Genomic DNA, 23,583 nt, shown 5'->3' on the forward strand with positions numbered 1-23,583 from the left:
AGTTAAGGCAGCGTTGTTGGCCGCACTCGCCCCGGTGAAAACATGACACACAAATGATGTTTAACATTTCTATAGATGGAGGTTCATTCTCTAAAAATTTGGAGGACTTCGACTCTATTCGCAGTGTTCTCCTTTACAGGTCAGTAAAGCCTTTACACTATCTATGGAGGGCACGATTATCTGAATAAAGCTTGTATTTTTTTTTTTTTTTTTTTTTACAAACTTAAAGTTGTGTGCTCTTGTTTGGGCAGAGGCACTTTGCCAGAAGTTTTATGAATACCGGAGGGGATTTAAACACCTCGTGCAAGTCTGCAGGGAGGTGGAGATGTGGGGGCAACAAAATGAAAGCGCAAATGTGCATGTGTGAATTTAAAATTCACAATTGATTGTCATTGCATCCTCAATTCCAACATTCCTCTGCGGCCATTGAATTGTTGTGGCAGTCAGAAGTTGGCTTGAAGCGACATCATCAGTGTGGTTGTCATACATTTTACCCCTCGTGATAACGATCTTATTTTGATGTAGATGGTTTTGTAACACTTTTACATAGTGGTATTTTAATAAAATGTGTCTATATAACTCCTGGTGTTTATTTCCACAGGCTTTAATTTAATTTCCCGGGAAAGATAATATGAGCAGGTGTGTGGTGTTGTCTGTGTGGTTACTGCATTATTTAATGGGATGAGAGCCTCATGCTGGCACACGGTCGCACCTTCCTACCTGGCCCATGCCACCTAGCGAAGAACACCCTGCTCAGAAAGCTTCTGCGTTGTTAGGGGCAACTGCACCGTCTACCAATCAGATTGGGCGCTTTGGCGTCACGTGACAACGCCGGAGTGCTCGTCAATGCTTACAACATGGCGATGGACTATAAACGTTAGTTGTTTTTTTTTTAAAAAAAAGCTCAGCTTTTAAAGACGCATTTCGTGATTGCGTTGGGAAATACAGCGTCTTTTAACAAAATGGCCTTCGCAAATGCCCGCCACCGTACAGAAAAAACTCTTTCCAGCCGTCACACGGAAGAAGATGGTGCTGTGCACGACAACGATAGTGACTGTGAATCTGCATCGAGTTTCAACAGCTCCGACTGCTCTGAGTAAGAAGATAATTTGACCCCGAAGCTAGAAACAAACAAACCGTTTGCATTTGCAGATGACAATATGAGGCCACTCGAAGCTGCTTAAGACCGTATGAGATGAGTGGTCGAACAAGCTAGTCCACAGAAAAGTTTTCACTGTTTGTGAGGAGGAGATGCTGTAACTTGATGCTTAAAACAGTCATTTTGATGATCACTTTGCAGATATAAAACGTATGCTGTGGTATGTGGCTGCTCTTGATAATTTATTTACACACACATAATCTAAAAATAGTTTTGTGAATATAAGTACTTGTACATGTCAGGCAGTGGCCAGCTTTGCTAAAGAAGGAGTGTCTCCGAGTCCACACAGTTTCCATCTCTCCTCTCTTGTGCTTTTCATAGATTTGGGGAGTGTTTTCAATTTGGGAGGTAAACCTTCATAAATAATTGTATGCTTCTTAAGATCCTCAGTAAATTTATGGATATGATGGTAAAGCTGCCTACCACAGGTTCTTCAAAGCAGGTTTAAAAAGAGAGAATCCAAAAGGGGAAAAAAAAGTTTTTACTCCCACCCTTTTGGTCAAGCAGATGATTACGCTTTGTACATATAGTAGTTATTAGTTTAGCTTTTTTGTTTGTTCATTACAATATACACATGGCCAATAACTGATAGAATAAAAAGAGAAAAAGAGTATTTTTGATTCAGTATCTCTATCAATAATCTGGAAACAAGTTGTGCTGCCCAAATACTGAAACTGTCCACGGATAATATCTCATTCCTTTCAGGACAGAAATAATTAGTAATGTGGAAATGATGCCAACCAAGTAGAGGCCTTTATTGTACATTTCACTCAGCAAAATAAATAAAAAAATTGTGTCACTTAAACTTAAGTACAGCTTCAGCTCTGCCACAATATTGAGATAACTAAAATCTCAAATGATATCTATTCCTGTATCATCCTATCTATTAATATCAGTACATCTCTCGTCTCTACTACTATACTCTCTCTTCCCAGTTTCATACCACTCTTCCTAGATACTTGGTATCTTTCAATGCTCTGTTTGTTTTCTCTCAGTGACTTGGAACCAGAATGGCTGGATGACATCCAGAAGAATGGCGAGCTTTTCTACCTGGAGCTGAGTGAGGGCGAAGAGGAGGCTGCATTGGCCCAAGCCACCGCCAATCAAGGTGTGTCCACTAATCATGTTCGCTTTAGTGAAAAGGAGGCAGAGATCATCACAGAACAAAACAAGAAGCAGCGATGCGGTTCACGGACAAAAGGTGAGCCTGCTCTTAAAAGGCTAGCCAGGATCCTGAGGAGAAAACGCCGGCCATCTCAGCGCAGAGGAGGAGGGAAGGATGGGGGGAAAGACAACTCAACCTTATCATCACCTCCAGCATCCATCCTGAAGAACCAGCCAGGTCAAAGGCAGGGTGTGACGGTTCAGCAGCAGCAGCTGAAGGAAGTGTGTGTCTACCTCAACCCTAAACGTCTTGGAGGTTCATCAACACCTTTCTCTGACAGTGGAGGCCTGCTGGAAGTGCTGCTGGGGGTGGTGCATCGCCCCTCCTGGAGCAGAGGGCAGGTAGACCCTGCAGTGGTCAGACAGGAGGAAAAACTGACTGTTCATGGATTAATACCCAACAGCCCAGCCATCAAATGTGGCCAAATCCTAATTGGTAAGACCATAATTCAATTAGCTGTTATTAAACATTATACAAAACTAGAAAATATTATCATAATTTCATTCATGTCAGTGGTCATCTTAACATCTGTACAGTTTTGAAAAGGAAAAGGCACATGCAGATATCCCACTAATACCACATCAGTTAAACGTAAAATATATGGCTGTTCCTTATGAGATCGTGTACAAGTTACTGTACAAGCTTGGTCCCTCATTAAGGGATAAGAGCAAAAGCTGTTATCAGCCTTCCTAACAAGGTATCATCTATCCCCTCTAGTGTTCAAGAGAGGTCCAGAGCTATCGTAAAGTTTGTGGTTGGGCGATGGCATGTATGCACACCTCAGTAGAGGAGGGATGTATCTGAGATGCATTAGAGGGATATTTTATTTGGATAAAAAATAACATATTTTTGTGATGGACCTTTTGCAGAAGGCTCTGTCTCCATCCTCAAAAATAACCAATGCCCTCAGGACAGGGAAAATGCAGCTATGTAGCAGTTATGATTTCAAAAACAGTCATCTGAGTCATGAACCAGCACTGACTCAGTAATTTCCACACCACACAATTGCACTGCCAAAGCACGGGTCACAATTATTACAACATAGTCATAGTCACACACACAGATTTCTTAAGAAAAAGAGCCCAAACCCTAAATAATGAGTGTGATGTACAACACCTAATCAAGTCAGCAAGTTGTAGCCATGTAACTAAAGTAGATGAACTATGATTTGTAAAGGTAACTAGATAGTTTGTTATTATTCTGAAGGAAGAACTAGCCTAGGTGAGGGAGTCAGGCTGTTTCATTTTTTTATTCTGCATCATATTGTCTAGATAAAGCCAGGCTCTTTCAGTGCTTTGAATCCATAGTAACAACTACAAAGTAATACAAATCATTATCATTCTTTTCATTTCTGTTGTAAAACTACAAAGTTCTTGTTAAAAATGTGTGTAAGACATTTAATAGCTTCTTCTCATGGCTAACTCCGATCAGCAACTATATTCAGTCCTAGTGAAAGTTTCAGCACAGTTTCGTAGAGTAAATGAAACTCTAAATGCAGGTCTGGTCCTGTAGAAATGGTAATCTGTCTGTTTGAAGTGATTTTCTTCTATCTGGGCTAATGATTGGACAGTTTTACAAGCAGACAGAGGAATGCCAGTTGTGCTTCACCACAAATGACTACCCACATGAGTTACTGTTTAGAGAGGCTTTTATGCAGCACAGCTACATGCTTAAACAATTAGAGTGGTTAAATACCTGAAATAGCTCTGTTACTGAGATGATGGTGAGCCTCCCTGCACACAAGCAGGTGAAGCTCTTTACTGGACCTTTGCTGGGTCTATACAGCCTAGTGCATTGGTCAGAAGCACGTCACAATTGATACAATCAATCAAATTATTCCAAGTAGTGTTCTTACTGATCATATAAGCTAAGTCCATATTTAATTACTGACCAAACACGGGTCAAATGTTTACAATAAATACAGTTGTCTCTCTAAATTATATGCAGGTATATGCAAGTTTGAGGTGCTTTCTGTTTTTGTGGAATTCCTACCTTTTCCTGTGGACAGCATTGTGCTTACCTGTACATCAAGAGAATCTGCTTTGTGTTTCATTACTGTTAGATCCATGTAGCACTTCCTCCCTGTCTTTCAGTTTTTAATATATTTCTTAGTCTAAAGGTGTGTGGAAACCTGTTTTTATGTGGGATTGTAGGCTGGTTAAACAAACACTAATAACATTATTTATTACCATTACTTATTTTGTAAATGTTCCTTGTCTTCGTGTTATGTTCAGGTGATGTGCTTGTAGCAGTGGACGACGTGGACGTGACCTCGGAAAACATCGAGAGGGTTCTGTCCTGCATCCCGGGACCAACACAGGTCAGTGTGTGTAAATCTACAGTTTTGTAGTTTTTTTTTATAGCCAAGGGTAATAGCAATCATTGCTGCCTTACATTAAAACAAGTTGTACACTATCTCAGCTAGCACCCTTTCCCATATGGGATTAGCCATCCAAATCTGTATGGTAGCATTTAGGCCTTCAGAATCTTGGCTTGTCACAAACAGCAAACTTGGACAGTAAATATAGACATTAAATTACTTTGAAATGCATTGGTTCTTCTAAGCTGCTAAAATGTGAATAGAAAGCAGAAGTCAGCGCCGTTTAACATTAGAAAACCCTCAATTACTGCAAAATTATCCTTTGATCGGTAGCTACAAAAATCCATAGTCTGTGCTTCAGTTGTGCATTTTCACCAAAAAGCAGACCATCAAAAAGTAGGAATTTGCAAATGACAGAGTGTTGTACGGTTGATGGCAAACACGGCGGATAGACGGGACTGCGGTGTGACTCCACAGGAAGCTGTTGTGGGATTGAAAGCTCAGCTGATTAGAAGATGAAACTAAATTACATTGTATGGAAAGAGCGAGGGAGATTTTTTTTGAAAAATACAAGGTTCCTCAGGCACCACGATGACTCTCAAAAAACTTGAAATAGAGTTGTATTGCTGACAGAATGATTGTTTTGTGTTTGTGTGTGTGTGTGTGTGTTTGTGTGTGTGTTTTGGAGGATGGTTTTTCTTTGTGCCAGCCCTCCCAGATGGAACATAGATAGTACTTATTATCTTTGGAGGCACAAATATTAGTATTAAAGTCCACCATGCTTTTTGCTAACCTTTACAGCTTAACAAGCTTCGGTTACTCTTTCATATGTGTGCATGAGTGTGTGTGTGTGTGTGTGTGTCCAGTGCTAGATGACTGACATCAACAGACTGGAATTCCAGTGAGAGCACACTCCAGTCTAACCACATCCTTATTATTTATGATGAGAGAAAGTGCTGCATTTAGCCCACTCAGCCTCTTTACCCAGTGATTTCCCAAATTTAGGGTTTGCCTATTTGAAAGTTTTCTACCATTTTTCATGTCTGAGTTTGATTCCCTCAGTTCAATCTAGTCAAAGCTATTTCTTGCATCCTTCGTGAATCCTAAAGATTTAAGGATACAGTAGCTTTAAATACATTTCACAATTTTTACCTTTTGCTTCCAGGACTGACTGAACCAGTCAGTCACCAATTGAAAGGTACATCACATGGTATTCCACCGCTACTCGGCTCTTCTTTAATAATACCCCTAAAATTGGCTAAAATGGCTGGCAGCCCAGATGCAGGCGCCTGCTGGAAGAGGCGGGTGGCCTGTGGTTAGCACTGACAGGCCTTGGAGAGTTCTGGGAGTGATCGTTGGATTAGAAAAATACAGTTTCAACATTTTTGACCAGGGAATATTAACTTTTTGTTCTTAAACATATGTGGTAGGCAAAAATACAGACTTCTCACCTTTTTTGAAAGTAATGACTACAATATGTAATTTATTTCTTTGAGCATACTAAATGGTTTTCTTAGGTTAGTTGCAGACACAAACAATGCCTGGGTTAGTAACTGGACTCCCCTTTGGGTCACCCATTCCAAAAACTATATGTGTAAAACAAAGTAAGCGGTCATTGAGTGTTCAATTTCACATTCTGCGTTACAGTCAAACACCAAAATGTAGTTGGGGCGTGTCCAGTTAAGATGTAGTGGTTAAAACTTAAATAACTGGATCTGAAAGTTCCCTGGTGGTTTGAGGTCAAATCCCAGCAAAACCTCTACTGTTCTGCTTGTCTTTCTCCTTTTTCACTAAATGTCTCAGTAAGAGAAAACTCCTCAGACCTACTGTATTGTCTTTATAGGATATTCCCCTTACATCAGGGGTACAAAGAATTATTCCTCATAGGAAAAAGAAACCTGCATCAGTATTGCTTTAAAGTTGTAGTGTTTGATGATGAACTAAACCTCTAGCCACACCCTCATATTTAAATAACATAACCAGGAAGGGGCCTAACTGAGACTAAAAACCCTCTTTTACAGGAGTGTCCCGGCCACTTGTTACTTCTTGAATTTTTTGTCTTTGGTTCAGAAAGTGTTGGGTGAGAATATTAACTAATGTTGTTTTGGCAAAAGTTGGTTCATTCAGCAGTACCCAAAACCCAGTAATGGTTCCTTTTTCAGATTAGAGACACTGACCTTATTAAATGGATCACACATTGGCCAGATATATTTAAGAGTTTCTTCATCAATGTCATTATAAAATTCTGTGTTTCCACAATCAAATGAATGTTATGTGCCACAGCAATCCCGGGTACATAAAATTGCCTTATTTTTAGAATTGATATTGTGGGAAAACAAGTTGGATTGTTCAAAAAGAAAACTCTTAAACTTAAACATACTCTTTAAGCATCACCCGCTTCACGCTTGTTGGCCACCATTCATCCTCACTGCTGCACTTGAGGCTGGCTCATTTGCGACTAGATTGCAATTTAAAATGAAATAAATTGTATGGAGTACCTGACCTTAACCATCCTTCTATGGTATGACCAATATGGCAGAAATTGACCATAAATATGTGGCTAGCTATAAGAAATAACCCATGACACTGAAAGAGCCTGTTCCTGTACAATGGCTGTGTTGCTCATGTCAACCGTCTCACTTTGCTTGAAAATATCAATTGAATTAAATTTGGAAAATAGTTGATCTGATTTGCTAAAGGGCACTTACAATTCTTCCTGACCAGTGATTTCAACCAGAGATCTTAAGCACATTATTTTACCTTTAGGATCCAGCTGCTCTTTCTCACATCTGGACTCTGGTTCTGATTTTCTTGAAATAACATCAGCTTAGCTCCACAGTCGGCCTCTCTAGCGCTGACAGGTTTCAGCCCAGAGTCAGCACAATGTGTGAACAAGTATGCCACATAACATGCACCTTCTGTACTTTGTGAGTCTGTGAATATTTAGTCTTTTGTTGTTGGAGAATTTTCTTAAGTATATCATGTTTCCATTATGTGCAAGTTTAAACTATATAATGATTGGAATGTATTTTGTATGCATGCATATGTACACAGAATACCAGTATACTGTATATCACCTTGAAAATTTTATAGTATCTAATTTTGTGAGGCATACACACAGCCTCTACTAGATATAACCTGACATGGCCTGAGTGTACAAGACTTGAATGCAGGTTTGACAAATTGTTTTAACCAGGACACCAGAGAGTTGCAGTTTCTCATCCTTCTGTGCATCTTGACTGCATGTGTTTCCATGTGCATGCTTGTTTGATTTCCATGCAGCTCTGTTTTTCTTTTTCCACTGTGACTTTCTGTGAATGGCATTGTAAAAAGAGTACTGGGGTATGGAAAGTAAAAAAAAAAAAAAAATACTGCATGAACGAGAGAAGATAGGCCGTCTGTTGTCTTGCCACTGTTTCTTCGGGATACAGAGGTCTGGTTTTAATTTAGTCAAACACGCTCAGACAAACACACAAAAAACACACACACAAATCCCTGCTATTTGTTATACTGCGGTTGGGTCTGAATGTCAGTGTCACTTTCTCTCTCTAACATTCTGCCTCCTGCTATTCACTTTTCCTTTTCCTGAATGAATGTGCAATGATTGAAGTTTTTCTCCCCTTTGGAAGCCCGGCACACATGTACACCTCTTTTTTCCTAAAACAGACACATGAGCACTGTTAAAATTACTTGCCAAGTATAATCATGTGGAGCCATAGTGGATTATTTTTAGAAATGAATGAAACCTCTGAGAGGGACTGGTAGGCAGGCTGATGCAATGATATAACAGAATAGCTGTTGTTTTGTTTTTTTCAAATCCTCTTTTCCTCCAATCCATTTTGTGTCTTCCTTTTACAAATTATTCTCCTTCCCACAATTTGTCCCATTCTTCATTTCTCCCCACCCTTTTCTCTCTTATTTTTCTTCTCTTCCCCTGCCACCTCCTCCAGGTGAGGCTGACCTTGGAGACGGTGGCTCTGGTGGACAGCAGCAGCGCTAGCGATACTTCATTGGTCCGTAAGACGAAGGCCTCTCCACCAGTCAGCCAGCTGGTGCGTCTGCTGTGGGGGGAGGACACAGCCGAACTTCAGATGTCCATAGGACACATCCCGCATGTTGTCATGTACCTCTCACTTAAACTGGACTCGGCATCACCGCAGGAGGAGGTCAGTTTTCTTTACAGCGTTTACTTTCATTTTGACACAGAAAATGACGAATGACAAATAACACCACAAACCTCGATGAGAATAACTTTAAACCTCATCTTAGCCATTTTGACCAGACCAAGTCCAGAAACTATCACTAAAAGATTCCTTCAACGCATTGCTTTCTGCTTTTTCATTGTGTCTTAAGCCACGCAAAGATCATTAGTCAGTTGACATATCAAAAAGCGAGAGACTTAATTGTACGTGCAACAATATAGTTGCAACGATGGCGGCATTAAAAGCGATGGCTATATATGGAACATAATTTTTTGTGCAATACCACAACAATGCAATAATACATTGACGAGGTTGAAATTATTTTGTTGTTCTTTGTAATTTATTACTTTGCAACTATGACTATTGAATCATTGTTGGAAAAGAGATGTGCAGCAGTAGAAAGAGAGATTGAAAATGCCAGAAATGCAAGACATGAATGGAGGAAATGAATGTATTTCTATATATGTAAGTGTAACCGAAATGAAATCTACTAGTGCACCTTTTCATTACGCATCGCTGTCTTGAACTCCCTCTGGATGTCCTCCTCCACAAAAATGCTTAACAAAGCTGGAACTTCATCGTCAGTCCGAGAATATAAACTCTCCTCTTTGGCTCCTTTATGGTTAATCCTGGACTTTAAATAAAGAGCTGCAAAACTAAACACAGTGTTTGCTGTGTATTTGACCAATCAGTGACATTCAATGCAAATGCAGGAGTGGGGCTTTAAGAGTGAGGCCACACCCCCCCAGCCCACAGCAGTCTCTGTGGCGCAATCGGTTAGCGCGTTCGGCTGTTAACCGAAAGGTTGGTGGTTCGAGCCCACCCAGGGACGAGTATTTTTTTTTTTTTGTTTTTTTTTCTTAAGTAGTCAGGTAACATCATGTAAATGAATAACCTTATGTCCATGATCAGGGATAAGGGTCAGAGAAACCAGGAGCAAAAGTATGACAGCTTTCCCATTGTTTTGAAAGGCATGGCCAAAGAACTACATCCCTCCAGTGGAAACAGGCTGTTATTAAAGAGTCAGGTGGACAAACAAAACTTAAGTGGACAGTGGACAAACAAAACTTAAACATTGCTGAATAAATTTAACATAAATAAAAATGACCGAAGAAACAGAACAAAAAGGCTGTTGTTGATGTCTAAACCCTGGATGACCACATGTTTTTCCATCCCTTTGGAAAGATAATGGGTCTTGGAAACCTGATCATGACTTTGTGGTCAAAGGCACACTGACTCTGAGCAGCCCAATAGACACTGAACTTGATCATACTCCAGTACGGAGGTGTATTCTGATAATAGAGTGACCTGTCTTGTGTAGGAAATCCCAAGTCCAGGAGTGGAAAAGTTTTTTCCTGAATTCTGAGTCAGACTCTTACAGAAAACTGCTCCGGACAGCTTCCAATGTCTGCGGGTGTCACTAACAGAAAACAGAATGAAAGGGGAGAAGTGGAGGCGCTCTGCCCCGAGCACTGCTCCTGTCAAATAATAATCGTTTTAATGCTGCAAACTTTATTCTCTCTAAGGTGAATCCACACATGCCCTTTTGGCTAAAGTGCAGCAGTCTATAAACAAAATAACATATTTCGTTTTTTAATTGAATCCATGCACAGGACACTGTTTTATATCCCATGAGGTAGGACACAACCAGTTTGTAGTGAAGTGTTAATCCCAAAGTGTGTGTTTTCTTGCTCTGAGAAGAAAACTACTCATTTGCTGACCGACATCTCCTACACTGTAATCACATTTTCCCTGTGGAAAGGTTGCCAGGTTGATGTTTTCTTTATGGTTGTACTTCATGCTTCTGCAGTTCCTTTTTGTGTATCTAAAAGACAGATTTTTATTTTTTCTTGAGCTAAACGGCAGTGGAGAGTACGGGTTGTCTGGAGCCACATCAACCAGCAGTTGATTTAAATGACAGTGCCGTGCAAGAACGCTAAACTCTGACTTTGATTTTTTTGCCCTTTGATTGCAGGGTAGCAGGAATTGGAGAGGTTCAGCGATGGTATTTTTGAGTTTTAGCTGTGTGATGATTTTGTGATATGAGAATTTGTTTGCTTGTATGTACAAACAAGATGTAACTGAAATGTTTTACTGTTTTGATTGTTCTTCTAGTTTCTTTATTCTGGTTGCCAAGGCTATAAGGGTCCGTTCATTCAAGCTTTTTATCCCCTCACCCACCACTCTGTCCTCTGATCCTCTCAGCGGCTCGGCTCTTATCTGCCCTGTATCCTTCAAAGTTGCCAGCATGCTGGGAGGAATACTAATATCACAAACAATACACTGGATCCGCCCAGAGCACTCTCTCGTCTGTGCTTTGTAGTTTGTATAAAGGTTTTTTTTCCGTGACATTTGGTCTTGTAAACTATTTGAAAATGTGTGCGCAGCCATTTCCCAAAGTGCAGAGTTTCTCTGAGTCGAATTCCTTTATTTCCTGAATCTGCTTTTCTTTACTCTGAAAAATAAAATATTTCTATATTCTTATCTTTAAAGTGACATTTCTTTGTTTGTTCCAAAGTGAGAATGGGTTGGACAGTAAAACTGAGGCCAAACTAACATTGTTTAGGTGACAGAATAAACATCCAGTGGTCATCTCTTCTTTGCTGTCCATAATTCAGAGGAAACTGTAGCATCCAACAACAGATATTTCACATTTTTATGTGACATTTTTCTGTTCATAGGCTAACCAGAGATTTTTCTTTTTGTTGCATGTATAATTTTCATGACACAGATTCCAAATTACACTGTGTGTATGTGTGTTTGTGTCTGCAGGAGGAGATCTTGTACCAGTACCCGGTGTCTGAAGCATCGAGCCAGCTGAAAGGCGTGAGAGGGATCTTCCTCACTCTGTGTGACATGCTGGAGAATGTCACAGGAGGGCAGATAATCAGGTAGGGGTAGCAACATGGAGAAAAAAAAGTAATGCAACTTTATTTTTGCTATATGTAGATTTTTTAATCACCAATCTGTAACTGTAAAATACATTTAAATCCACAATTTTTAATTAACCAACCACATGCTTTGCTTCCAACTTATTCTTTTATCAGAGCTTTACTTGTCATTTTCCTCAATATCAAATAAAAATTGTGTATTGGGGTTGGTGTTAGGATGGCAACTAATAATTATTTTCATTATCAATTAATCTGCAAATATTTTTTTTGGTCTAAAAATATTAGAAAGTAGTGAAAAACTCCCATCACAAGTTCTCTGAGCCAAAGGGGACGTCTTCAAATATCTTGTTTTGTCCGACCAACAGTCCAAAAACAAAAGATAATCAGTCTACTCCCATGTAAGACTAAGAAAAGCAGTAAATCCTCACACTTGGGAAGTTGGAACCAGTTATTTTTAGGATTATCAAAATGGATTAATTTTATGTCTTATCTACTAAACGATTAATTGAAGAATTGTTTTAGCTTTAGCTGGTGTGCAGGCGATGCTCATCATTTAATGATTTTTAACAGCTTTCCGCACATAATGATGCTCCTATACTTTAGCATAATCACTTTAATAGACTATCTTGGTTGTTTACCATACCAATGATACTGTAATGTGTCAACTTTTCTCAAAATCAAGACCACATTTTCTCTAAACCCTTTAACTTTGTCGGACGTAGTAGTGGTTGTTTCATGAAGAGGATGTGGGCATATTCAATGCAGTTTTCTCTTTTGCTGTTAGGAGCAAATTTTTCATTCTTTTTTCACTTCTTCCTCCCTCTGCCATTGAAAAGAAAAACCTCAGAAGAAACAGAACTTTCCTCAAAATTGTCTTTCAAATCAAACCCTAGAGCACACAGGTAAAGATGACCCTTTACATAAAAATTATAATAAGGAATCAAAATGAATGTGGTGATGATGAAACCAGATTTAACAAGGATAAGTTCTCAAATTATTTTTGCTGTAGCTCCTCCAAATTCCTAACTTTTCTGCCAGTTCGCTGCTGGATGTTTTGAATATCAACACTGTTCACAGTTGAGTTTAAAGCAACAGTGAGCTGGGAGAAAATTATAACAACTGGGGGAGCTATGGGATGTTAAGAATTTAACAGTCACATTTTTATTTATGTTAACCCCGCCCTTCTCTTTTTCTGTCACTTGTCCTTCAATTTTGTCGTTTTGTTGTTAATCCATTTTTTCTTACACTCATTTCACGCCTCCCTAATCTTCTCCCCTTAGTTCTTCTCTCCTGCTCGGGAAACATCTGGTACACGTGGGCTACTGGAAGGAAAGCAACAACCTATTGGTCATTGGTCTTCCTGCTGAGAGGTAGAGGGAGGCAGCAGCAAGCACGCACACACGGATTATCACTGTGAGATAGCTCCACCACATTTCATTTGAACTGCAGTCTCTGCCAGCTGAGAAATCACTAGATATTACATGGCAAGAGTCGATTCTATATGGCAGGTGTAAAAGATCTGACAGGAAATTTTCAAGCCATCGTTTTTAAAAATCTGGGTTGTGACACTGGTGTGGTAATAGATCATTTTGAGCATGACGTGTTCTCGAGAAGTGAACTATTTTTGGAGAAGAGGTAACATATTTAAGAGCACAATCTGTAAAAACAGTTTAAAAGGGCCGTCAGTTTTTCTCAATTTCAACTTGCACATGTGCTTCTTTTTGTCCTTTTGTTGGCAGGATGAGTACCTCTTCAGGAGCATGTGGTTGTAAAACGGTTCATGAGATGAGTCATATTAGCCGCCTTTTCATTTTTAGCAACCAGGCCAACTCGATCAATCATCTTCTCGGTCGAGAAATAATCTCATTCATGCTTAAAAGTTCCTAGGTTGATTCTTGAGGAACACCCACGTGTAGACAAAACAGTAACTTATAAAATGTTTGTCCTTCATGGCTCCTGGCCATTAGTCCAAATATTGGATAAGCAGTTGATCTACTGAAGCTGAAGTTTATCCAGGTCTGCGTTTGACATTTTTCCGTTTCCCTCCAGGGTTCCACTGCTGTATCTGCAGACGGTGGTGGGAGACGTAGTCCGGACACTAAAAGTGATGTACGGCTCCTTAGACAGGTTGGTCGGTCTTAGCTTTCCTGTGGTCCTGCTGAGAGAGCCGGTTGAAACTTCCCCTTTCTGGCTGTCATGTTTTTATGCTTAATGCAAAATATACTTAAAAATACTGTGTTTCACCAATGCAAAGCACTAGCTGGATTTTACACAAAATCTTCATTGTCTTGATTTCTTAACTCCATTTTCTTTACTCTCAAATATCTATTTATTTTCTCTTGAAATGTAATCACTCTTCTGTATTTCTATGAATTACTTCTATGTATTATCATGACAGTCATTAGTCATCTTCATTGTGTCCTCCGCAGTGCTTTCAGTAAGGCGGACCATGCTCCCAGGTTGGACCATTTCTTCTGCCTGTTCTTCCAGCAGCTCATCCAGCCGTCTCGCTTGAGGGACGGCTCCTTAGCCCTGCCCCCCGATGTCTCAGGGACACTTTTCCTCGACGGACTGCCGGCGGTCCGATGGCTCACACTCCCTCCAGAAATCAAGGTGCATTTCTGTGTGTGTGTGTGTGTGTGTGTGTGTGTGTGTGTGTGTGTGTGAAGAGACTGGGACAAGAATATTATTAATAGATCTAGCTTAGTCTTGGAGCAGTAGTTAATACAGCAACAGTAATAACAGCTATTTGTACCATATATCATAGTGTTCCTGAATGTGATATTGTTGTCACAAATGCAGCGATGGTGCCCTCTAGTGTCCACTGTTTTTTGTTTTCACACACAATGTATCATTCAGACACCATCTGGATTGAAATTAGATGAACATTTAACGATGCAGGAGCAAAGACTACAGATAACACTACAAGACATCGGACATATAAAAGATGAAACATATAGTATTTTTGCCATGATGTAGTCTCCACATCTCACTCAATGTGTTACATTAAAGCATATTTTTAGATTGTTATCTCTGCACATTTCACATATTCTTTATACTTTGCACATTCCTCTTTGTTTTAAACACTGTGCAGCTCTTTTCCTTTTAAAAACAGATTTTACATATTTCTTATATATTTCTTATGTTTTCCTTATTTTTTATTGTAAATTTCTATTTTATTTATGATTCTTGACTTTTGCAGTACATGTTTTTTCTTTTTTCTTACTTTTTGTTATGCACCTAATGTCAAGGCAAACCTGATTCTGATGCTAACAATTAAATGCTATTAAGCTTATATTTGATTTTCTCTGTCCACAGATGGAGGTGGATACTGTTCTTTCTGATTTCGAGTCTTCTGATTTTGGAGAAATGGTGAGAAATGGTGAAAACGTAATCAGTTACACACTTTTATATCAAATAAAACACCTAAAACACACCATACTGCTGTCTTGCAAGCATAAAGTACTTCTAAATGTATGCCACCTGTTAGGGACAGACATTTGAAGTTATATTCACAGATCCCGCTTCTGAAATTCTTTCCTGTGCTTAAAGAATTTCTCTTCACAGCCCTGAAATATCTTAACAAAATAGCCAATTACAAATAAGTGATGTTTGAGTTACGTTATTGGCTCATGTTGTGTTATGATCCCTTATCCTGCTGCTCATTATTTGGGTGAACACACATGTTAGCTGAGAAGCCATCTGTCTTCAGGCCTCCGCAAGGGAGAGGAGAAGGTTAGACTATTTTTAGAGGCATGGTCATGTGTACGTATGTGTGCGCACTGTGTGTATTTTTAATGAGAAGTTAATGGGGTCTGGTTTGTCCTTTCTATGTGCGGCGTTAACTCATTACATGACGCTGCACTGGAGGACAAAGTGAGAGAGAAGGATTATTGATGCAGGAAGTATTTAAGTGACATTGATGGTCATTAACTTTGAGTTTTCCAATCATCATACCCAAGCTTTGTTAAGTGTACTTTTTTCTTCTGTTCATTGTTGTCAAGTTTTACTCCTAAAATAAGACAGATTTTGTAATGTCTCATCTGCATTTTTACAGTCAACAAGATCTTTTTGAGAATGTAGTCGTCTGTTTGTTTGAGAATTTATTTCTATATTCACTCACAAATTATTGGTCAAACTTTAAACATCATCAGCACCCTTCTTTTTCATCTGGTGCCACCATCAGCTTTCTACAATATCTGTGTCTTTGTTTACTTTCTTGTATTTTTATCTTTGTCTTTATTTCTTTAACAGTCTGAGGACTTTTTTGGCCTGAGGCGTCTGTATGTAATTCTTGGCTCCTGTTTGTTCTACAAGGTAGGTGTCCTAACAAACAGACACATACATGCTTCAGTGCCAGCAGCCTTTTCACAGCTATCCTTAAATGGCAACAATAAAAGACCCAGCTAACAGCCACTGTGTACAGAAGATGGCCTTTCACACGAGATAACGTGATTAGCCTGTTCTGTGGCTCAGTGACAAATCATCAACCTGATTACTCGGTTAAAATATTAACTGTGTGAGATTAAGGTGTGAGAATTGTCTCTGGCGGTCCAAAATCTATTATCATATTTAACTGGATCTATTTTTTTATGTATATGTCCTCAAGTGCAAGGTATGTCTGTGAAAAACAAATGAAAACTTTACATGAGGATAAAAATGTTGTCTTGGTATTTTGATATAAATGTATTTTCATATAATAATGGCTCAAATGTATATTACGGTACATTCTTCTGTTGGTTTGCCATCATAGCAAGGGCTTAGATAGAACTTTATTTCAGTTGCAGTATAAAGCAAATATACTTAATGCAAATATAAATATAAATTAATAAACAGATAAACAAAATCCACAATGCCAAAAATATAAACAAGACCACTTCCTTTGTAAAAACGTACTCCCCGTTGGGGAATCGAACCCCGGTCTTCCGCGTGACAGGCGGAGATACTGTCCACTATACTAACGAGGAGAGACTCTGGTTCAAGAATACATTCTACAGGGAATCAAGGTGGGATCTTCAGTAAAGCTTTGTTTTATTTAGATAGTAGTGGGCCCAGGTTTAATTAGTTTTTACCAATAAGATCGGAAAATGGCGTTTTGTACTCACTATAGAGGGTTTATTTAGCCTACAAAATAAATTTTCACTCAAAACGCTGACTCTAAACCCTCATTACTTGTTTACTAAAGATTTTACTAAATCATCCACACACTCACTTTCCAGTCCTACCTGATCGCCAACCATCTGCCCAAAGAGGACCTGCTGGATGTGTGCCTGTACTGCCAGCACTACTGCCTGCTGCCGCTGGCGGCTGAGCAGCGGGTGGGTCAGCTGGTCATCTGGAGGGAGGTGTTTCCTCAGCAGAGAGCTAACGGCAGCAGCACAGCGCCAGGCTACAGCCAGCCTCATGGACGACACTTCCTCCTCATAGTGGGGCTGGTAAGAAGGCGAATCACTGACTGGTGGTTGTTTTTGTCTTAAAACTTTGTGTAACTGTGTGTAAAACTTTAGTTCTTTTAGACATCGATCAGTCCGTTTCTTAGAGTGTGTTCACAACAATCACACTTTGAGCAGTACAATCAAGCTGTAGAGGGTTTTTATCCCCTCATCTGGTCTGTTTGTCTCTAGTATTTTTTTCAAACAAATTACTACGTGAACGCTATTTACAAGCTGGAAACAGTTAATTACTATAACTTCGATGTCATTTATATTTATGAGATTAATAATAGATGGGTTCTTACATCATGTGGGAAGAGTGAGTGCATTCACTACTTCACCAGCCAACTAGGTACTCAAGTGACAAATGTGCGAAAAGCAAGACCGCTTACTGGAAGTCTTCTTTATTTAACCAATGGGTTTTGGCACAGTTATTTTTTTCCACATTCTTACATTATATGAACACCACAGAAGGTGAACTAAGGCAAAGAGCACAGAGAAGTACATAATGCTCAGAGAACTGACGTTTTAGCTATTACAAGGACTAACCTCTAATCTTGTAAGAGTCACTTAATGATCAAATAAACCCCTCGTTCAAGCCTTCTTGTGAGTACATTGGGTTTTCACAAGAAAGCTAAGTTTAAGTCAATGGAACACGAGTCAAAACCCAGAACCTCACAGACTAAGTGGCTTATGAGTAAGATAAAACGGCCGCTATGGAAAAATTAGCTACCAAATCTGTGTCCGGAAAACAAATTAATTGCTAGTCCATATATTTTGTTTACACGCTGTGGTCAACTTCTAATTTGGTCATTTTAACCATAGAACAAAAATTTAACAAAGAAAACATGACTACCCTCACGTCTGTCCTCTAGTTCCCCTGTGACATTCTGTCATCCCTCTGTCTTTGCTGTTCTCGTCAGCACCTCTTGTTATCTGTCTTCACCTCCGCCCCACATCTGTACACTATCGTTCTCGTTATCCACATTATCCAGATAATATTGTCTCTGCTTGTATTTATTTCTCTCTCCACCCCAGAGGCACTTCATGCAGTGTGTGCTGTTGGAAGCAGCTGGCTGTGCTTCACCAGCTTTGGGCTCTCCAGGACCTGATTGTGTTTACGTAGATCAGGTGGACCTTCCTTTAAATTCCTAACATATTGTGCATACATTTTACTCATCTACATGAACAGAAACTACTGCTTCCTACTTCATTTGTCTTGTAGTTTGATCACTTTTGCAACCTGAAACTCTCTTACATTCAGGTGAAGGCCACCTTGCTGCAGCTGGAGGTGTTGGAGGCAGGTATTGAGGAGCGTCTGAATGCTCCACCTGCTCCCTGCCTGTCCTGTGCTGACTGGTTCCTCCCAGCTGCCACGGCCCGCGACCGCCTGGACAGCCTGGCCTCTTCCTCCCCTGTCTTCAGCAAGCTAGCAGGGGCAGTTAAAGGCTCCTCCACAGGGTCCAGAGGCCGCAGCCTGTTTGGGGAGAAGGCCCGGAGGTCCAGCCCCCAGAGGAGCCTGTCAGACAGCGGGAGTGAGGGACAGATGGATGCTGGGTCAGGGTCTGGTTCATCAATAGCTCCAGGCCTCAGTCCACATTCCACCCCGGACTCAGCGAGGAAGCTGGGGGGGCGACGGGACTCGCTGGGGTCTGGAGGGTCTGATGGGAGTGGAGGCAGTGGAGGCCTCTTCAAGGTACAGTTGTAGTTGCAGTTTTATTCTTGTTTTATTTTAAGTCTGTCAAGGAACTTATGTTTGTTGGTTGTTTCTTTGTTTGTCTGTTTGTTAGCAGGTTATCTATGAAACTTTACTACAGATTCAATGAAATTTGGTGGAGGCCATGACCAAAGAACAAGTGATTAGACAGTGCAGATCCAGGAGGTTTTTTTAAGGTTACTCATTGCAAGATGGGTCATTTTTCACCACATTTTCTTTTTTGCCTGAAATTGATCATCCGAAAGTGAAGAGATGAGGGCAGAGAGGTGGGGCCTGACACGAACCGGGAATGTTGCTTGTCATTGTCGGCACCTTAACTACTAGCCACCTTTTCACTATTTTTTCATGGCACATGTATCACAGAATTATCTTTTACTATGTGTGTTTTAATGCAGCCCATAAACCAGACGCATGAAAACATTTAAGATTTAGATGATTGTGTAGCCTTGGCGAAGAGGTGCATATTTTGTTTTTTTCTCTTTGTTTTGTTACCCAAAATTTTCATTACTAAAGAGCAGCTTAACACCCTGTTTAAAACACACACCCCTGTTGACTTGTAGTTTCAGGGGCTGGAAAATATTTATATATTTATTTTTTGGTCTACAGGGCAGAATTACTTGAGTTTCTCTGGAAAAAGACTACTGGATTTAGCGCTTCTAACCTTAATCTCTAAATAAAACATATAGCATCATATTGCTTTAATATTACATTGTAATGTAATGTTCTGAATTGTGCTTTGACATCAGATTTCCAGGATGAAGCACCCAAACCCATTCTACCTGGGCACCCTGAAGAAGACCCTGACTGAAAGGGAGACTGAGGAGATGTATAACACCATGAAGTGGGTGATATAATCCTTTCTTTCATTCCAATTGCATATATAATTTATGTTGGCTAAAACTTGCCAAAAGCTCAAAACCTAAAAACCCTCTCCCTGCTCTGTGTTTGTGACAGACTAACCTCGGGTGCAGAGAACACCTTGTTCCACTACGTCCTGATGGAAACTGTTCAGGGGATCTTCATCGCACCTACTCACAGAGAGGTGGCTCAGCTCAGCGGCTCCATTCACCCACAGCTCATCCGCAACTTCCACCACTGCTGCCTCTCCATACGGGCCGCGTTTCAGCAGAGTCTGCCAGCCAGGGTGAGACAGGGTTACACAGTTATTAATAAATAAAGTCTCAACCTCAGACCACATCTCACCTAACTACACAGTTCACACCAATCTGGGCAAACAGCGTGGGATAGTAAAGTCACACCAAGACAAGATTCTGTCAAGACCGACACTTAGTGTAGTTGAAATCAGGTTAAAACCACAACATTGCAATAGCATGACTAAATTGTGTTGGTTTGCCATCATAGCAAGGGCTTTAAGATAAGAAGTGCAGCTGTTGCACTACAAAGTAGGAAAGAGTGCAAATATAAAACATCAATAAAGACACAAATATGACATTATCCTAAGTCCACATACAAAATCAAATTTGATTAATGGTAAAAGTGCTTGTTGGTGGGGGGGACAAAAAAAAGGTACTCCCCGTCGGGGAATCGAACCCCGGTCTTCCGCGTGACAGGCGGAGATACTGTCCACTATACTAACGAGGAAGAGATATTATTCACTCCTCTAACTGGGACTTTTATATCTCTCTAGAGGGAAGACAAACTATCAGAAAAAGACCGAATAGCCACGCACGCACCAGCTGACTTTCACAGTCGTCACATCGCTGTTCTGTTCACACTGAGCGACTTTCTGTCTTGTAATCGGGAATCTTGAAGTCGCTGTGGTTTGCACACTACATGACTGACTGACATTACAAGATCTTTCACCATGAGGAATCCCCGACGAGTCTGTCTGGTCTCCAAACTACGTCACGGAAACACACGCGACACGGGAAATGACACGATACCGATGCGTTGTGTTTATCCATGCGCAGCAGCGCAGACTGATTGTTTTCCTTTCCAAAATGGATGTCTTGTAGCCACGTAGCAGTTGTTGTCGTGTTGCATGTGGGGGCTGCTGCTCATGGATGTATTATTAGGTTCTCCAAAAACTGTCGGCGAGTGGAAAATCAGGGCTAAAATCCTGTAGTGTGTGAACTCTGCATAAAACAGTGATGCAACTAACTAAAAATGATTTATTAATATTGATTAATCTCCCTCTCCAGATCCTCCAATGTTTCCATCCTCGTTGTTCCAAGATCTAGACTCTTTAAAAAAAACTCACTTTATCAAAATAGGTTTTTATTGATTTATTTGTTCTAACTTAGTTTGATCGTCTGTGTTTTTATTTTACTAGAAGCTGTTTTCCTCATGTGCCTCTCTGGAAGGCTCAGCTCTTCTCTGTCACCATCCATGGAAAATATGTATATATCTACGCATTAGTGTTGTTAATGAAGTGTTGGTGTGACTGTCCGTCCTGCAGGGTCGTCGGGCTGCAGACAGGCCTCAGGGCAGTGGTTGGGGTCTGGGTCCTGTGAAGGAACACGGGGTTCTGTTCCAGTGCAAACCTGAGAACTGGACCGACCAGAGGAAACCTGCTCCCACCATGACTTACTGGGTTATAGGGTACGTCAGCTTCCCCTTTGATGAGAATATTTTATTTTTATCCACAAACCTTACATTTTTTGAATTATTGGGGCGGGAGCTGCTAATTTGACAGGAAGGGGCTCAGGAAATACACATCTGGTCTTTGTGTGTGTATGTCTGTGAAGCCAAAGACGAATATCCACGTGAGTGAACAATCAACTTGTCAGCTTCCTAAACAGCTGAGCGCCTATGACATTTGATAATTATCTCTAAGTATTTTTCTTCTTTTTTGTTTTTTGGTCTTTTAGTCGGATGTTGCTCGAGCCCGTCCCTCAGGAATTCTACGTTTGTTTCCATGACTCGGTGGCAGAGGTTCCCGTAGAGATGGCCTTCAGACTCTCCTTCGGCCTGGCCTTGTGATGCATCATCTTCCTCTTATTAGATCAGTAACGATGATGGACACGCAAACTACAAGATTTCTTGAACTGTTGTAGCATCAGTTGCATTCTCAGGAAAACAGTTCAAACTGCGGTGTTTGTGGAAAGCACCTGAGAGCAAATGTGGGGATTTTAATGGTAGTTGTGCCAGTTTCACTGGGAAAATCTGACGTGGGCTACTTGGAGTCTGAATCCTCCAATGTGCCTCCATTTTCCAGATGATAATCTGCAGATAACAGCAGAGCGTGACCTTGGCGTTACAGCAGTGATAAGCAAATTGCAGGCTGACTGCTTTCCTCATGTTCAAACCAGGTCATTTTTGTGCCTTGTTGCTCACCAGAGACGTGTGCAAAGGTCTTTATGTGTGTGTTTGTGTAGATGAAAAGCCACTCAATCAGTGAATACCTCAGACACTTTGGTGTAAACGTCTGGTCGGAGCAGACAAGACCTTCCAGTGAGAGCGTAACGTTTACTAAGCCGGACCAATAAAAATGACACTGCTGCACATATCTCCACGTTGACAGAGCAAATAAGGTTGAATTGATATTTCAACATTTGTATGCAGTGTTGGAAAGGCATTTCACTTGTTACTTAATTTAAAATGTACAGTTTTCGTATGGAAATGGAGTCATTTGTTACAAAAATGAACATTGAGATTAAAGAAGCAATACAGTTTCTCTTTTATTCTTTCAAAACAAATTTGCTTGTCGTTGACGACCTTTGTCAGTTTCTAAACATCATTTTTACATTATTGACAAAATGAAAAATAGTCCAAGCTAGTGGAAACAATGCTACTCTTTCTCCAAACTTGTTCGGAAATATTCATTTTTATCAACAAATGGACACTGCTCAAATGGAAATCATAAATATTGTATTATGGGTGATTGACTGGTACACCGATTTTTTTTTTATCTTAACATTTTATAATATACATAATTGAATTGTGTAACCAGCATCACTGCATGGAAAACCATTATTATTAATGACACAGCCAAAGAAAAAATAGATAAAAAGTAAATCCACACTACACTCAGATTCTGAGTCCTGAAAAGATTTATGTTTTTCCACATCTGTGTAGCCACGAGCATCCGTGTAACGTAAATGTCATGAAACTTTTATGACCACTGGACTGTGCAGACCGCCGTCACATCCCAATGTAGTATAAACAGAACTACATCTGCGTCCATTTGGAATATAATCTGCCCTTCAAGCTGCGCTCTGAACAAGCAGCAGGTTCCTCTTGTAACACTCGAGGCTGCAGAGAGGAACCCCGGTCTTTGAGCAGGAGTACTTCTTGAAGTTGGTGCAGCCGCTGACTCCGCAGTTCACTGGGGCTGCCGGTGGAGGGCAGGGAGGCGTCGGGACCGGAGTGGGGACCCCGGTGGGGAAGGAGATGGCCAGGCCCTGGACGGAGTCGCTGTACCGGACCATGGGACACTGACTAAGCTTGGACTTCCTGTCTTTCATGCTTTTGATCTTGGCCTTGCTGGTTTTCGTCAGTCTCTCTATTGTCTGGTTCTTGTTCTCTTCTGCCTTCTTGGCGGCCTGCAGGCGTCTCTTTCGGGCTCGTTCCTCCCGCTTTTGCATCATCTCTGCGGTCATCTCTTTCTCCTTGTAACCCATGGGGAGCTCCAGGAGAGGCTGGCTCTGCTGCTTGTGTAGCAGGGCTTTCTGAACATGAACAGAAACAAAAAAAAAACACTCAGGGATATATGTTCATAGCTTCGTTAAGCATTT

The 23,583-nt window shown here is 40.5% G+C and overlaps 2 protein-coding genes and 3 non-coding genes across 11 annotated transcripts in view; 2 read left to right on the top strand and 3 right to left on the bottom strand.

Annotated features, from left to right (window-relative positions):
- On the top strand, positions 1-22,519 carry intu (inturned planar cell polarity protein). Of its 3 annotated transcripts, none has more exons than XM_044184552.1 (17): positions 1-139; positions 2,155-2,759; positions 4,559-4,644; positions 8,595-8,810; positions 11,619-11,737; positions 13,018-13,107; positions 13,787-13,864; positions 14,167-14,350; positions 15,056-15,109; positions 15,992-16,054; positions 16,957-17,172; positions 18,208-18,300; positions 18,434-18,865; positions 19,633-19,727; positions 19,841-20,030; positions 21,306-21,448; positions 21,718-22,519. In XM_044184552.1, the coding sequence occupies exons 1-17, from the start codon at positions 54-56 to the stop codon at positions 21,827-21,829; spliced, it is 2,862 nt and encodes a 953-aa protein (XP_044040487.1). In that variant the 5' UTR covers positions 1-53; the 3' UTR covers positions 21,830-22,519. The 3 variants fall into 3 exon arrangements, with proteins under 3 accessions (XP_044040487.1, XP_044040486.1, XP_044040488.1); XM_044184551.1 differs by lacking the exon at positions 1-139 and adding an exon at positions 739-1,096; XM_044184553.1 differs by lacking the exon at positions 1-139 and adding an exon at positions 1,177-1,319.
- On the top strand, positions 9,605-9,678 carry trnan-guu. Its single transcript has one exon. It is a non-coding gene; the product is annotated as a tRNA-Asn (tRNA).
- On the bottom strand, positions 16,633-16,704 carry trnad-guc. The gene has a single exon. It is a non-coding gene; the product is annotated as a tRNA-Asp (tRNA).
- trnad-guc lies at positions 20,417-20,488 on the bottom strand. Its single transcript has one exon. It is a non-coding gene; the product is annotated as a tRNA-Asp (tRNA).
- Positions 22,503-23,583, bottom strand: part of ino80b (INO80 complex subunit B) — a 5,212-nt gene continuing 4,131 nt past the window's right edge. For all 5 annotated transcript variants that reach the window (XM_044184580.1, XM_044184575.1, XM_044184579.1 and 2 more), the window contains exon 6: positions 22,503-23,517. In XM_044184580.1, coding sequence (XP_044040515.1) covers positions 23,053-23,517 — 465 coding nt within the window. In that variant the 3' untranslated portion in view covers positions 22,503-23,052. The remainder of the gene's footprint in view (positions 23,518-23,583) is intronic.

This window comes from Siniperca chuatsi, linkage group LG22 (assembly GCF_020085105.1).
Source record: "Siniperca chuatsi isolate FFG_IHB_CAS linkage group LG22, ASM2008510v1, whole genome shotgun sequence".
NCBI lineage: Eukaryota > Metazoa > Chordata > Actinopteri > Centrarchiformes > Sinipercidae > Siniperca > Siniperca chuatsi.